General features: G+C 37.2%; 3 protein-coding genes across 3 annotated transcripts; 2 read left to right on the top strand and 1 right to left on the bottom strand.

Annotated features, from left to right (window-relative positions):
• Nucleotides 1–3,597: 3,597 nt before the first annotated feature.
• Nucleotides 3,598–11,630, top strand: TSK (tetratricopeptide repeat (TPR)-containing protein). Its single transcript, XM_089603958.1, has 20 exons — nt 3,598–3,994; nt 4,383–5,180; nt 5,717–5,893; nt 6,051–6,142; nt 6,764–6,862; nt 6,969–7,405; nt 7,508–7,551; nt 7,644–7,769; nt 7,960–8,101; nt 8,465–8,581; nt 8,672–8,772; nt 8,953–9,076; nt 9,185–9,297; nt 9,535–9,646; nt 9,761–9,865; nt 9,947–10,013; nt 10,104–10,227; nt 10,339–10,512; nt 10,771–10,888; nt 10,971–11,630. The coding sequence occupies exons 1-20, from the start codon at nt 3,719–3,721 to the stop codon at nt 11,396–11,398; spliced, it is 3,774 nt and encodes a 1,257-aa protein (XP_089460084.1). The 5' UTR covers nt 3,598–3,718; the 3' UTR covers nt 11,399–11,630.
• A 135-nt stretch (nt 11,631–11,765) lies between these two features.
• LOC149406397 (Tetratricopeptide repeat (TPR)-like superfamily protein) lies at nt 11,766–13,720 on the top strand. Its single transcript, XM_089603844.1, has one exon. It carries the CDS (start codon nt 11,785–11,787, stop codon nt 13,699–13,701), a length of 1,917 nt encoding a protein of 638 aa, XP_089459970.1. The 5' UTR covers nt 11,766–11,784; the 3' UTR covers nt 13,702–13,720.
• Nucleotides 13,721–13,763: 43 nt separating this feature from the next.
• On the bottom strand, nt 13,764–16,443 carry GEX1 (gamete expressed protein 1). Its single transcript, XM_089603909.1, has 5 exons — nt 15,722–16,443; nt 14,875–15,462; nt 14,487–14,800; nt 14,248–14,395; nt 13,764–14,161 (listed from the first exon to the last, which is right to left on the bottom strand). The coding sequence occupies exons 1-5, from the start codon at nt 16,192–16,194 to the stop codon at nt 13,912–13,914; spliced, it is 1,773 nt and encodes a 590-aa protein (XP_089460035.1). The 5' UTR covers nt 16,195–16,443; the 3' UTR covers nt 13,764–13,911.
• Between the last annotated feature and the right edge of the window lie 626 nt (nt 16,444–17,069).

Genomic DNA, 17,069 nt, shown 5'->3' with positions numbered 1-17,069 from the left:
GAGAGAGTGATGATATCTAGGAAAAAGCAAATATATGTGCCTTGTATATGTGAGAGAGTAGAGATGAGAAAACAGCCAAAGGCAATGGAATCTTATCCCAAAAAAGCGTACGTGACAACTACTAGCTGTGTCTTCGTAACCATCCATCCACTTTTCATCTTATCATTGGTTTCATATGAGAACAGAAAGCTTCCTAAACAAGAGCACGTGCATCTATTATAAATGATAATAGCAAGTAAAATTTGTGGAGGTTAACTTGTGTTATCAAACTTCTTAAATAATGAACACTAAAAAAATCACCAATCAAGAAAAAACCCTTCAAAAACATGAATAAACAATAAAAAAAAATTTACTTTGTACATTAGTTAGACTTTTATGGGTAAATAAAACTTGCGTTCGCTTTCAATGAAATATGGAGATACGTATAAAGTAAAGAGAAATAAATATCAAATAGAAAAAAAAGAAGAGAATTTAATAAAGAAAATATACAACTATTTAAAGATAAGCAATGCGTAACAAAATTACAAAAGGTAAGAAAAATGCTTTTATGATTCTACATTTCATAATCGTTGCTTGTTCCTCTCTCAACAATTCGGGTTGTATGTCATGGTTAAGACATACGGCTTTCTAAATTGCTGAGTCAATGTCATAATTTCTATATATAGCATATCTCGTGGATCACATGTATCATGTAAGATAACTTTTTTTTACCATTATCAATGGTCTTTCAATCTACTCATTCCAAAAATATCTATGATACTCTGGTATTCATCAGCTTGAATTTTGGTTTGTTTATGCTGGAAGTAATCTCACATTTGTGCTAAACTTTGACATAAATATCAACCACATACTCTGATAAGGCCTTATTTTCAATCTATAATAGTAGTAATCACAATAAGAATAATATCAAATTAGTACACGTGGCGGTTTTATTTATTTATTTTTTTTAAGAATTTTTTTTCTTCAGAATAATATTAAATTAGTAAAAAAAACTATCATTAGGTAAATATGTTCTTTAATTGCTCTTTTTTAGTGTTTTAACATAATTTTTAATTCTTTGTTCTTTTTATCTTTATTTTTATTTTTCATATGGTATTTTTTCGACTAATTATAACTTTTACTAAATATTAATATATGTTGACAAAAATTATAAAAACAAATTTGGACGAACAATTTTTATAAAGTAAAATTTTAAAACAAATGAAAAACAAAAATTAATAAAAATAATAATAAAAAAAATATAAATCGGGTTCGCTGAAGATGCATATCTTAAAAAAAAACTTTATTTTCTTCGATATCTCTCTGTACTTTTTTTCTCTTGAACTTTTAATCATTTTTTTTATAACTTCGAATATTGTAAAATCAATTATATTATAAAGATATAAATAGGAGACCTTTTTTTGTGGATTTTGAATATTGTAAATTCAATTATATTGAGAAGGTATATGTAGGAGAACAAAATACCATATTAACATTTATATAAAACCGTTGATATCTCAATATTTTACCATTACAAATTTTAACGTTATTAAACCAAATTCTTAACGATTTCAACTTTAAATGCACGCATAGCCCTAAGAAACTGAATGAGCCTTATTTCTCCTATTTGTATTTATATATGGCAATTTATCCACACTTTTTAGATAAATTTATTCAAATTTCTATAACATAGATAATAAAGAGAACATTTCTCCCACTTTCATCCAGATACCGCCACGTGGCGACTTTTAGTTTTTTTAAGTAACAAAAGGTAGAAAAAAAAACTCTTTTATGCTTTAAAGTTTTTCAAAATATTGCATGTTTTCCTATCTGTCAGATTTCTTATAAGTATTATGGACAAAAAAAATATAGGTAAATAAAAGTTGAAGTTAAATTTTGATAAAAAGAAATTAAAAAAATATATAGAGAAATAGAAAGTAAGAAAAGTTTTTTATATTTATAATAATAATATATAGTGAAATTTGTTGTAACTAGTCAAGTTTGCTATTCTTATCGAGATAATAACCCAAGTTTCATTTTATTAAGCAAATAACCCATATTTTTTGCTCAGACCATAATGCTCTCACTTTCTTCACGAATCAATTAATTAATTAACGTACTGGAGTGAGTTAGGTTAATTAATTAACTGATTCGCGGAAGATTTGAAATTCACAAAAAATTACAAAAATAAGAATTTAAGTAAATTGATATTAAAAACATTCAATTAATTAACATAATTCCTAATTCAATCATTTAGCAAATTAACTTTACTCCCAAAAAAATCAGAACATAAGCTAATATTCAACCAATAAGTTAATTAATTAACCTAACTCAATAGTCAGTTAATTAAATTAACTGATTAGCGAATTTACAATGAATCAACAAAATCGGTGGAAAATCTACCGACATCGTCGTTTGAGTCGGTGGAGACGACGAGTCAACCGTTACCGTCGTTTGCGGCGGCGGAGACAACGGAATCTTCTGAGTCGCGTTCGACGTGGCCGACGCCTCCGGAAGCTACAGAGACGTGTCGTTCACCGGCGGAGAGATAGTCGGAGAAGTAGACGACATCATGAGAGAGAGAGAGTGGAGTTGGGTTGGGTGAGTGGGATGTCAAGGGTAATTTAGGTAGTGTACAAAATATGTGCTATTCCCTTAATTAAATTAAATTTTGGCTATTTTGTTAATATTAGTAGGTTGATTGGGCTAGTTAGCAACATAGCCCTAATATATATTGTTATGTTAAATTACAAAAGTGTATTATATATCAAACAATAACTTATAAAATCTACGAATGATATTAATACCACTTAGTTTTTCCAATAATATATATATATATATATATATATATATATATATAATATAATAAAATATACTCAAATATGTTATGGATATATTATAATATACTATTAGTAATTATGATTATAATATACATAAAAAAATTATACAAAATATATTGATGAGAGGGAGAAAAAAATAAAAGACAAAAAAAAAAAATTAAGGCTGAAAAAAATAATAAAGCCGCCACGTGTCGCTTCTTTAACTTTAACGGCTGAAGTAGTAACAGAGATACAATTTTTCAACAATGAGTATTATCCTCACAATTTTTAAAGACCGAAAATTAAAGTGCATCAAATAGTTTTTTATTTGAGTATTTTTGCTGCTAATAACCCTATATTATATGCCATCAATTCGCATCAAACGTGTCACAAAATACAAGTTCACATGTACTATGTCTACTTTATTGTTCATACATAAAAATAAAATTATTGTGAACTTTTTGTTGGTAACTATTTTTGTATTTTATCGCTAAAATGTCGTAAAAGTTTTTATTATAAATACAGTTGCTTCTATGCTATAAACATATATGTATATTTCATTGTTCATATTAGCGTATCATTTGATGTATATGAAATTTTAGGTATAATTTATTTATGAAAATTAAAACATGTCAGCAAATTAAATTTAAGTGTTGTTCAACCCGCTAAGACGGAAAATAAAAGTTTATTTCTAAAAATAAAAAATATTAGCCTTGGACTCTCACCCCGGGACCGAAAATAAAACATCCGGCGGGAAAATAATGAAGCCCTCCAAAAATTCAAAGATAAAAAAAAGGATCAAAATAATAAAACCCGCTAAACCCTCCCTCCTACACTGACAATACTCATCAAATCTCACCCAAAAAAAAAAAAAAAAAATCGCATTTGCCTAAAAAAAAAAAAAAATTAAAGGTCAAGAAATGGGTCGGGACGATGCGAAGGAGCTGAGCGACGCGAAGAGGGCGTATCGAACGGCGGCGGAGGAGGGAAACCGCGCGGAGGAGGCTCGGTGGGCGAATGTGATCGGAAACTTGTACAAGAGCAGAGGCGAGTACGCCAACGCTCTCAAATGGCTCCGAATCGACTACAGAATCTCCTTCGATTACTTGTCTCCCAGGCAGTGTTTCGCATCTTGCCAGTCCGTCGGCGAGGCCTATCTTCTTCTCAAGGATTTCCGAAACGCGCTCATCTATCAAGTAAAAGATCTGATTTTGTTTTTTTGATTTTCAGTTCCGACTGTCGATTAATTTGCGTTTAGGTTTTCGGTTTTACCGGGAATTTTCATGTAATTAGGCTTTCTGATTGGGCTTTGATACGAAGTATATATAGATCGCTATGATGCTTATGTGAGGTCAAGCTCAATTGAGAAGTCTTAATCATTTCATCTGTGTGTAAAGTCAGAAGTTTGGTATCGGATTTCTTAGATTAAGCTTCCATTGGGACTGGTGTACTGTGATTTTACTAGTTTCGTTGTATGCTTAAATTGAGCTCATTTGATAGTCTGTTCTGTTGTTGAGAAAAAGACACCCTATTTTTTGCGTTTCCGCTATGACTTTTAATTCGAGTTTCTTTTTTCGGGAACAGAAAAAGCATTTAGAGCTTGCAAAGGAAGGGGATAATCTAGTGGAGCAGCAGAGGGCAAACACGCAGCTAGGCCGTACTTACCACGATATGCTTTTACAAAATAAAGACGATCACAGCTCGGTGACGAGCGCTAAAAAGCATTTCAAGATCGCGCTGAAGCTCGCGAGAGCTCTGAAGGAGAATCCACCGACGCATGATGGCGATTTCCTCAGGGAATACATCGACGCGCATAACAACATGGGGATGCTCGAGATGGATCTCGATAATTACGAGGAGGCGAAGAAAATCCTCGCGGAAGGAATAGAGATCTGCATCGAAGAAGAGTTTCCGGAGAACGATCCGACTCGCACGCGGCTTCATCACAATATCGGAGTTGTTTATATGAATTTGAGGATGTGGGACAAGGCGAAGAGGCACTTGCAAGAAGACATTAAGATATGCAATAGAATTGGGCATTGTAATGGTGAGGCAAAGGGATACAATAATTATGGCTTGTTGAATTATAAGACTTTCAAGTACACCGAAGCGCTTGAGTGTTACCGAAAAGCTTCCATTCTAGCCAGAATGATGGAGGGCAACGAATCTTTGCTTGAAGAAATTGACACAAATGCTGAGAGTGCAAAAGAAGCTAATATTATAATGAATGATATAAAGAAAGAAGAGCAGAACCTCAAGAAGCTAACGAGAGATGTGGCCAATGCAAGTGGAAAGCCTGAAGAAAGGAAGTGCATGCTTCAGCTAAATGCTTTTCTTGATGATTTAATCGAGAAAACACGAACAATCGAGTTTTGGCCAAAGGTGCGGTTTGTTTTTGTTGCCTTTTACTTTGTAGACAATGACATTCGTTCTAGAAAACAGTTCTGACACGATGTAGTTCTCTTTGTCTGCTAGTATGCTCTCTTATGCTTCATGGGTTTTCCTAAGATTTGAATAGAATACATGTATTCCTTAAAGGCAAAAGTAGAGAGAATAAAAATGACCGAATGAAGAGTGGTTCTAGATCACTGATCGAATTATTTCTCGAATAAGACTTACTAGTGTCAGTTAATAGAAGAAAATAAAAAAATAAAAAAATAAAGAGAAACATGAACTACAGGGGAATTTTCTCAAAACACATGGTAATTATATGCATATAAAGAAACTCATGTAAGACGATAATGTACTCATCTACATTGCTGTTCTCTGTGTGTATTCCACAAAAAGTTAGTTCCTTATTGTGAAAGCGGTTTCTTGCACATCACAGAGAAGCCATCGTAAATGAATACTGCTTGAGATATTTTTGTTCTTGTGCATTTTTGTGTTGACTTGAATCCTCTTCCAAATTGTATTCGTAGCTTCGTGAGCTGGGAAAAAGAAAGAAGAAAATAACAGCTGAACTTTGCGACAAAGAGAAGTTGAGCGAATCATATTTAATTCTTGGAGAAGCCTACAGTAATCTCAGGAATTTTCGAAAAGCTAGTAAATGGTATCATAAGAGTTGGGATATTTACCAGTTGATTGGCAACCTTGAGGTAAATGTTAGAAAAAATAAAAAAAAATAGTAAACTGTCTTATATGCTCCATGTTCAATCACTTCGTTTTGCATATACATGATTTTTTGAAGCTGTTATTATGTGTGTTCCTTGATGTCTTTGTGCGGATTTTGACTACGGTTTAGTAATACTTTAGGAGCAGGCTAGGACAAAAATTGAAATTGGGAATGTTTTGGATAGCAACGGCGATTGGCAAAACGCATTAGAAGCATACGAAGAAAGCTACAGGTCTGTTTATGATAATATTTTCTCTTAACTCTTACCTATAAGCTTAGATTACATCTGTTGAGGCATTGGCTTGTATTTAATTCAAGCCTAAGCTTATCATAACTTGTTGGATACTTACATGAAGCTCTGATTGTAAAGAACACCTTTTTCTTTAGAAAACATCAGAATGACCGGAGTTCCTATCATATGCTGTTTGACATCAACGATTTACAAGATTTTAATGAGACAGTAAAAAAACCTGAATTCCAGTTTAGGCATTTCTCAAACGAAACAAAGGAAATATTTTTTATTCGTCCATCAATGGCAAACACCTAAAAAAAAGCTACATAAACCATTACAGATAAGGAATCTAAATATTAAATATAAATACACATTAAATAAATAATCTAAACACAATATTCGTGCTTTCTATAAATAGTAATAACTCTAAACTGAAGCATTAGTTGAGCTTTCATGCCCATGGTTTCCTCCTATGTAGTTTGGTGGTTCCATCCCAAACTAACTTGGTAAATAACCAAGAGTTTTGGCTATAAAGTTTAGTTCAAGTCCTTATCTTGTAATTATATATTTCCCTTTTCTGTCGCCTTTTTAATGGTTTTTACTTGGTACTATCTATTGCAGAATTGCTGTAGAAGCTAAACTTCCCTCTATACAACTTTCAGCACTAGAGAACATGCAATACTGTCACTTGATAAGATTTGCTAATGATGACGAGGCCAGGTAATTTATTTTTACCATTTTGATGGAGAAGGTCAAACTCAGGTTTCATAATACTAAAGCTTCTGTCTTTCTGTATTGAAGAAACGGTTTGTATAATGTCATGTAGGATATTGCAGCTGGAGATAGATAAGTTGAAACAGTCCAAGGACACACAGTATGCAAAACACAATGTGGAAACAAGTTGCTGTTCTGAAACTGACTCAGAAGGAAACTTTAATATATCAGAAGAAAAACCCGATACATGTGGCTCAACAGAGAGCATGGCCCGTGTAGAAGTAAGTGATGATTCACCACCAACCCCGTTTCTTAACTCCAGCAGAAGCTCATCCAGACTAAGACCTAAGTATGGAGGACAGGACAAAAATGCTTTTGCATCTTCACCAAAGAACTTGTCTAAATCAGCTTCGAGTAATAGAACTGTTGGGTATAAACGTGCTCGTATAGTTCTTTCTGACAGCGAGGATGAGATATGTGCTGAAACAGGGGGCTTGAAAGGTACAACTCAGAGCAACCCAGTCGAAGATGTTGGGACATCAGATGAATGTAGGTGTTCATAGTCACAACACAACTGATGTAATAATATTCAGCTCGGAAAAAAGATACTGGTTTGAAATGGGTGATTGACTTATAATTTACTTGACGCAGTTAAGAATGGAAGAAATACAGCAAGCCCTGTTTGTGTGATTCAGGTAACAGATTGTCTCGGACCACTGGTTCACAGTTGTGTTTGTTCATAAGTTCCAAACGAGAAAAGGAAACTTAAACACTGCATTTTTCTCAGGATGATTCAGTGATTGCTTCCAAATCGGAAACTAGGGTCTACGCCTCATCTCACGTTGAAGAAAGTTCCAATGGCGCCACTCAAAATGGAAAGCCTTTCGAATCTGCAAGTTCTATGGAACACGATGTGAGTGCTTCTCATATATATATATATATATACACACACACACACACACACACACACGTACATATATATCCTTTTAGGGAAAACAAAGACTTTATTAAGTATCTAGAAATTTGTGGGTAAGTGCTTCTTTTGTTATCTTGTCGTTCTTTAAAATTTACTAATTGTTGGTGTGTTGTGTGCTTGTTGGCAGTTCATTACAATCAAGATTGACAACGAGCTGATACGTGTGAAAGCAAGTTTGTTTTCCAGTGATGCTCTGAGTATTGAGTGCGTGAAAGCTGAATTGGCATGCTTATACTACTTGCAACTCGTGGAAGAGAAAAGATCAGCTGGTAGGTAGTATATTCTGAGCCATCAACACTTAAATGTTTAATGTGCGATTGCCATTTTAGTTCTCGGAGTCAAGTGAGCATTAAAAATGTTAGACTGAACTGGGAAGTCAGTCATTTAGATTTCATATCCCAACAAAAGGACATATGTGTACACTGTGTTGTTGAAAGATCATCAGTTAGCATATGTCTGACAGCTCCCAATCTTTGATTTTTTAAAATGATTTTTAAACTCACGAACTAGTATTGTGATTCCTTTTGCTTTGCTGCTCTTTATCTAATGGTAGTTTCCTTGATGAATTTTTTTTCCCAATGTGAGTTAAAGAAAGTCTTTGTTTTACTTACACTGAAAATTTTCTTCTCTAGGTCTGCTTCCCATAATCGATCACATAAAATGTGGTGATAGAGTAATAGAATCATTGGAAACATTTGGAACTCTCAAGGGCGATATGGAAAAGGCCATGGTTGAAGCTTCTGTAGATGGTTAGTATCACTACTATTTCTTCTATGATTTAATCTATTTTTTTCCATTCTAAATTAAAAGGTCTCAGTATCTCCGTTTGATTGACATAGGGTGGGTTCAGCGGCGCTTGATAAAACACTACATTGATGGCTGCAACGAGCAACTTGAGACGCCCAATATGAAGTTGCTGAAGAAATTATATGATTTGGAGGTAATCGTTATTTGAGAAACAGAATAATTAAAAGGGTGTTCTTGATGATTTTTTAAAATCATGTTTTCCATTCAAACTTCAAGTTGCTCGTATCTAAGTAATGTTTTGAATTGCAATATGTATGACCAGCTCGTAAAATTCATGATGGGTTCATAACTTTCCCGTTTATTTGGTTGGCAGGTTTCAGATGATGAGATCAATATATCTAACTGCGAATTACAAGATTTGTCCGTAACTCCATTGCTCAATGCCTTATATGCCCACAAAACATTTGCAATGCTTGATCTTTCTCACAATTTATTAGGTAAGTTAGAGACATCTAATACAGTCCTTTATTTTTATTTTTTCCTTTTTAAACACGTTCTAGTTTTAAAAGCAAAGATTTGAGTAAAATTAATCTCTATAATACCAGGAAACGGAACAATGGAAAAGTTGCAACAAGTATTTACTTCTTCGAGCCAAAAATATGGTGGGTTGACATTGGATTTGCATTGCAATCTATTTGGCCCAACTGCACTGATTCAGGTCTGTCCATTAGGGTTAATTAGATTCTGTTCCTCTTTTTTTTACCTTATCAAGTATTGATACCCAGATACTACCACCACATTCCATAAATAGGTTGCTTCGTTTTTTTAACTTGATTCTAAAATATCGTTAAGTGACTGAAATTTTGTAATCAGAATTTCGTTTCAGTATCATATTGCATAACCTTTTTTCAGTGTTTTGAAAAACCTCATAATGGCATTTTATGTTGCTTTCCAGATATGTGAGTGTCCCTCGCTGTTTTCTCGATTGGAAGTCCTCAACATATCTGGAAACCGTATCACTGACTCTTCAGCGTCTTGTATTTCTATAATACTGAAGAAATGCCGAGGTAGAGCTTTTTTTTTTCTTCCTGTTCTGGTAATTTCAGTTTTTCTTCAAGCCCATAGGCTCATCTTCTTCATAATCTTTTTGTATCTTGAACGAGAAATTACTTTGCTTACAGACCTTTGTAGCTTGCACATAGACGGATGCTCTATAACAACAAGAACGATACTGAAAGTTTTTGATGGCTTGGATTCTGAATCAGTACTCGAACATTTATACATCGGTAAGTTAGCTTTCTTGTTTTCTGATAGTGCTGTATATACACCCTTATGTCTACAGGTTGATCATCTATATTCTATTTCAGGACATAACAACCCTATTACATCAGGTGCCATTGTTAACTTACTGCTCAAGCTTTCCACTCTCAAAAGGTCTTGACAGATACCAACCACATTCTCGTTTCTTCTATCTAAAACCTATTCAGCGAACTGAAAAGTCTGTATTTTTGTGTTAATTTGCAGATTTTCGAAATTGAGTCTAAATGGGTTGAAGCTAAGCAAGGCCGTAGTTGATGGCTTGTGCGATTTTTCTAAAAAAAGCTCGTGTTTTTCATCATTGATGCTTGGTGAGACTGGTATCGGAAATGTAAGCAGAATCAGATTTACTCTATAATATGAAACTATTATATGATGCAGCAATATTTATATTATATATATATATATATATATTATTTATACTCATGGCTGGTCTCTGCAGGAATCTGCAACACGAATTACTGAGACTCTGTCTGATCGGGCTGAGGAGTGTGTGAAACTTGACCTCTCATGTTGCAACCTCACATCGGATTACATTGTCGGACTAAATGCTCACACGTCTAATCTTTGTAGCATTCTTGAGCTCAACCTTGCAGGAAATTCCTTCGGGCAAGAGGTTATTTATAATAATAATAATAAAAATAAAGACTTTTTTTTTATTATTTTATTAATTATATTTTTATAAAATAAAAATATATACTGTATTATATTACTAATATGGGGCAGTTTACAACCAAAATGAGGAAAAAAGCTTCTTTTTATTTGACATATTGTTTTTGAGAAATTATGGTGCAACCCAATTTTACTTGAGCTATAGGTAGTGATCAATTAATATCTTCAGAAATTCAATTGTGGTAACTTGTGTGTGAAGCAGGGCGTGAATGCATTATCCTCGCTGCTTTCGAAACCTCAATGTTGCCTAAAAGTGTTGGTCCTAGAAAAGTGCCAGCTCGGCCTCGGTGGAATTTTACAAATACTCCAAGCTCTCTCAGGTTTGAAAACTTCCAACTCTCACAGAACAATTTACTGTCGATCAAACAACTTTCCGAAACTCACTCGTCGTGTCTCCGTCAGAAAATAAATCTCTCGAAGACCTCAACCTTGCCGATAATACCGACATGGATAACAAAGTCAACCCCGGTCAACAGGAGTTAGACCAGCTTGAGGTCGCCGACAGCGAAGAAGAAGAAGAAGAAGATCCCGTCAGAGTTGAAGCGTCCGTGATCGAGGACACTTGTGACAGCTCATCGCAAAAAAACACTTGCTCTCGCGAAACCCAATCCCATTCGGAAATTTTCGCTGCGATTGGTAAAGCCGAATCGTTGCAACTACTTGATCTCAGCAACAATGGTTTCTCGGCAAAAGCTGCGGAGACGATGTGGAGCGTGTGGTCTGGTTCACGGCCATGTCCGTCGTCGTACCGTCATGTTAAAGGCCGTACAATTCATTTGGTGACAAAAGGAAGAAAATGTTGCATCAAACCATGCTGTAAAAAGGATTAATTTATCACTGTATTTTTTTTATTTAATTAGAAACAGTCTGTATAGGTGTTGCTAATTATTCATCCAGAATCATCGACTGTTTTACAGAACTTTTTTTTTCTTTTCTTTTAGTAGCATTTTTTTTGTTAGTTTTATACTTTTATTATACAGTATAAAAAAAGTAATAAAAAATTGGTAATTGCAATTAGCAACCATTTTTTAGTTCCTTTATCTCTTAAGGCAGATTTTTTTTTCTTCTATGAGACGACAAAAGAAAGACACAAACAAGACCAACCAATGAAATGGGTAAAAAAAAAAAACACTGTTCTAAAAAAAATCAGATAAGAAAAAATAAAGCGACCATAAATAAGCATTATTCAGTAAAGAAGAACAAAAGGAAAAAAAAAATGATTCCCGCGTTTTCGTTGTCAAATACAACCGTTTTAACGGCAATAACCGCAACATCGAATCCCAGCGATAAGAGAGTCAAACCCATCTCTCCCAACTCAACCGCCCTCAAATCTCTCGCCAGCTCCGGCAACGTCGATCACGCCCTTCGCCTGATCGAATCTCAGCCGTCCGATCTCCGATGCGACGCCGAGGCCTATTTTCTCCTCCTCCACGCTTGCATCTCCAAAAAGTCTCTATCTCTTGGTCGGAGGCTCCACCACCACCTCAGAAACTCCGGCGAGAACTTGATATCCGATCCAAAGATCCGAAGCAAGCTCATCACTCTCTACTCCGTCTGCGGGCGGCTCGATGAGGCTCGCTCCGTCTTCCGCGACGAAGGCCTCGCTAGCGACGAATCTGTTTGGGTCGCAATGGCAATCGGTTACTCCAAGAACGGATCTTCCGACCGAGCTCTGGCTCTTTACTCCGAGATGTTGTCCCAATCGGTCCGGCCCGGGAATTTCTCGTTCTCGATGGCGCTGAAAGCCGCCGCCAAGCTTCGCGATCTCCGGCTCGGCCGGGCTGTCCACGCTCAGATTCTGAAGCGCGAGGAAGCTCTGGATCAGGTGGCGAGTAACGCCCTGTTGGGGCTGTATCTCCAGTGTGGAAGCTCCGGGGATGCGCATAACCTGTTCGACGAAATGCCGCAACGAAACGCGGCGTCTTGGAACTCGCTGATCTCAAACTCTGTCGCTCGGGATCTGATATTCGAGGCGTTGGAGGCTTTCCGGAAGATGCAGAGGGAAGGAACGAGGTTCAGTTGGGTCACGCTCACTTCTGTTCTATCCGCTTGTGCTCGATCGACCGCGCTGATGGTCGGGAAAGAGATACACGCTCAAATGGTGAAATCCGACGAAAGACCCGATCTTCCATCGATAAACTCACTCCTCGACATGTACGCGAAGTGCGGAGAGATCGATTATTGCCGGAGAGTCTTCGACGAGACGCGGTACAAAGACTCGATCTCGTGGAACACCATGATCAACGGGTACTGTGTGAACGGTCTCATGGAAGAAGCAACGGAGTTGTTTGACTCGATGGTCAACCCTGACGGAGTGACCTTCATCGCACTCTTGTCGGGGTTCAGCCACGCGGGCTTAACCGAAAAAGGGAAAACCCTCTTCGACGAGATGAGATCGGTTCACGGGGTTAAACCGGCGATCGAGCACTACGCTTGTCTCGTCGATATATTGGGAAGAGCGGGTCGGATAAAGGAAGCCCTGAGAGTGGTCGAAACCATGCCGATGAAACCCGGGAGCTCGGTCTGGGGTTCGTTGCTCAACTCGTCCCGGCTCCACGGCGACGTGACGCTCGGAGAGCTCGCCGCGAGCCACTTGTTCGAGCTCGAGCCGCGGAATCCCGGGAATTACGTGATGCTCTCGAACATCTACGCGGACAAGGGTTTGTGGGAGGGCGTGAAAAAGGTCAGAGAGACAATGGAACGGAACGGGATAAAGAAATCGCCCGGGTGTAGCTGGATCCAGATTCGGGACGGAATCCACACATTCGTGGCCGGAGGCAGTTTCGAGTTCCGAAACTCGCCGGAGTTCGAAGAGGTCTCGAAGAAGCTGAGGCGGGGATTGGACAAGGAAGGGTATAGACCCGACACGAGCGTGGTCCTTCACGACGTGGGAGAGGACACGAAAGAGTCTTGGGTTTGCGGTCATAGCGAGAGAATCGCCACGGTTTTTGCGCTCATTAACGCTCCCAAGGGAGTACCGATAAGGGTCACGAAGAATCTCCGGGTCTGTGATGATTGCCACTCTTGGATGAAACACGTCTCTAAAGTCGCGCAGAGAGCGATAATCGTGAGAGACACGAATCGGTTCCACCATTTCCGAGGAGGAAAGTGCTCTTGTAAAGATTACTGGTAACATTTAGTGAGCAAAACAGGTCCTCAAACAATTGATTTTGTGACATTTAAATTATCTTTTAAGATATATTATCGCCTTAAGAAAATGTGAAACGTATTTTCCAACTTACATATAGCTTGTTTGTTATATAATAAACAAAAACAAAAAAAGTCTAATTAAGTTGACATTATAACAATACAAATATGTAAATAAATTATGTTGCATAAATTATCAAGGACGGTTGCGTTTTCGAAGATTGTATCTTCTTGAACTTGAAGTGGTTGACATTGAATTCTCGCAAACTTGTTCAATCCGGTAGTCGGGATCTGTGGATTCGTTCACGTCTTCCGGTAATTCGTGTTCGATCCAAGAAGGCCAACTAATTTCAGAATCGGATTCTATACACATCTCTCGCCTTTCCATGAAATTGACCTTCTCCATCAACGTCTGCAACATTTGATGATTCAGCACCTCGTAATCCCTGCAAAAAAAAATAAATAAATGACATCTTTGCAAAAATTGACCCAAATTTTATTCATACTGATTTTGTCTGAAAATCTCGCTTACCTGTATGTGGCAATAGAATGTATGATCTGAAGCAAAGCAAGCACTGCAAATGACGATCTTAGAACACTGATAGCGCAAGATTGTTGTTCAATTTCGAATGCCGTGAATCGAAGAATCACGACCTCTACGCATAACGTCGCACATAATCCTACGAAGAAAAAAAAAACGGAATCATTAGCTTTCGAGATCCGTTACTAAAACAGAAATAATGAAACAAATTTCGAACCCCGGTCACTCACCGATATAGAGCCACGGTCTGATACTGTAAGTCTGCTTAGTGCTTGTGAACATATATATCACGAAGATCATCATGGAGTAGATGAGAAAGGCTTTGATCAACCGAGACTCGAGCACCATTGCGGATTGCAGAGCAAAGAGCTTTTCCAACGCGACGAACATCGTGGCTTGCTTCGACTCGAACGACTCCTGAGCTGCCAAGATTGATTTCGACTTATCCATTAAGTGATCATGAAGTTCTTGAAGCTTTGTTTGCCTTTGGAACAGCTCTTCTTGTTGCTTATGTCCGTACTCTACCAACTTTTGCAGAGTACTCCTGCACCAAAAAAAAAAAAAACAGGAATCAGAAAGAAAATTCAATTTTTTTTTTTTTTTTAATATTTCTTTTACCTGCTCTCCTCTAGGGCTTGGGATTGAAACCGAGTCAAGAACTGAACATCTTTAATGGCGGTCGTTTGGCCTTCCAAAAGCTGTTGCTGTTTGTCAAGCGAAGCACCGGCGACGATTCCGATCTGGTCGGCCTTGCTCTGAAGGTGGTTCATCTTCGACGACATGGCGTCTCCGACTCTTCCGATCTCCTTCTCGATCTCCGCCGCCTCGCTCCTCAAATGACCGACCTCTCTGCTCAGGTGTCCGTACGAGTCCTGAACCGTCGAAAGCCCTTCAACCAAGCTCTTCTTCATCTCCGCTTGTCCTTCTTCAAGCTCGCCCTGAGAGTGCGCGATTCTCAGAGCCTGCTCGTAGACTTCACCGGAGCGCATCAACACGGCTTCGACTCGGTCTCCGACTTCCACGGCCACCTCCGCCGCTCGCTGAGTTCGCAGATCGATCGAGCCGAGCGAGTCGTGTATCTGATTCGAACTCTGCAACAGATTCTCCGTTCGCTCTCCGATGATCTCCAACTTCTCTTCCGCGTTGTGCGCCGAGTTCTTCAGTTCGTTCACGAGCCTCTCCGTCTCGTGCTTGAACGTATGAGCTCTAGAAAAGCAAAAAAAAAAAAAAAAAAAAAAAAACATTTGTCACTATTTGATTAACCACTTGACAGAGACTATTCGTAATTGTTATTTTTCCGTACACAAATTGCTTTTGAACTTTTTGCTATATAAATCGATAAACGCTGAAATGTTTGATTTTTTTTTCTTTCTTTCTTCCAACGCTATATAGATGAAACGGAAAATTAGTTCGACAACGAAAGAAAAAGAAAAGAAAAGAAGAAGGAGAAATTGAGATACTGAACTGTAATTGATTGCAAATGGAATTGGTTTCGAGGTAGAACTCGAGATAGACTTTGTGGTCGTGGTCGCCGAGGGATTTGAGGCACTTGTTCATCGGAGAATTCTCGTGGCAGACTGGGAAAGAAGGCCTTCCTGAGTCTCTCTGAAAGCAATCGCTGAGATGCCAAGCGAATCTCGACCTCTTCTCGTCGACCGCCAGGCTGGCGGAGCAACCGGAAAAGAGGCGCCGATAAGCGCTTTGCCAGCAAGGACTCATTCCCGCCAAACCGTTTTTCGCGTTCTCCACAAGCCTGATTGCCTTCTGGTCGTTGAAAGCTTCTATGGAGAACGAACCGTCACGAGTCGTTGGAGACTCTTCGGAGGTTGACTGAGAAGAGGAAGAAGAAGACGAAGAGAACCATGTCCATGACTCAGAGTTTGAACATGACAACAAAATAGTCAAAACAAACAGAAGATTATGATGATGATAATCCATTTTTTTTTTTTTTTTTTTTTTTTGTGACAGGGGAATGTGAATAGTTGTTATTTATGCGTTAAAGACAAGTTTTTATTTTTTTTATCCTTTCCTTTCTTTCTTTTTTTCAGAGAGAATAAGGAATATCAGCAAACGTTACGTTCTATTTTTTTAAGTGTGTGTTGGTTTCCTTTTATCAAACAGTAACTGTTTCTTGTTAGCCAAGTTTGATAGTTTCCTTTGTATTCTATGTGTGTTTTGTCTGTTATGCATTGATGAGATGAGATATGTTTTCAATAGTTGTGTATTTAATATCGGGATGTTTGGTATTATATATATCGTCTTTTTATACGTGTTCTTTTTAGCATATTTTTTTAATGTGTTTTTTAGCATATTTATTATCGGGATTTTTCGTATTATATATATATATATATATATATATCATTTAACATATATATATGGCTCGTAAATATTTTACTATATACATTTTTTTTTTGCATCAATATTATTATAGTAGAGCCTCGAGCCGATTCAAAATTCCGATTCGAAGATCGAAAGCTTGTTTGAAGGACTGGATCGAATAGTCTGAACGATGTGAGGGGTTTCACTCTCCATCACTCTGATCTTTTTCTTCCTTCCTTAGAAAAAGTATATTTCCTTCCCTATCTAGGGTTAATGATATTTGCCTTTGAGAATATAGTTTGTTTATTTATTTATTTATTTTTAATGAATATAAATCTAGGATTCCTGCTAAAGCAAAAATCTAAGTCTCAATGATTAAAAAAAACAAAAAGGGCTAAACTTTAGAACATGGAATTTGGACTTTGTCTTTATGAGACTTTCCCAAGAAGTTAACATGTCCTCTTGTAACAGAAGATTTTTATTTTATTTTTATA

This window comes from Urtica dioica, chromosome 1, assembly GCF_054948205.1.
Source record: "Urtica dioica subsp. dioica isolate 48M chromosome 1, U.dioica_male_clone48M_v1_H2, whole genome shotgun sequence".
Taxonomy (NCBI): domain Eukaryota; kingdom Viridiplantae; phylum Streptophyta; class Magnoliopsida; order Rosales; family Urticaceae; genus Urtica; species Urtica dioica.
This window is presented reverse-complemented; position numbering and strand designations above follow the sequence as displayed.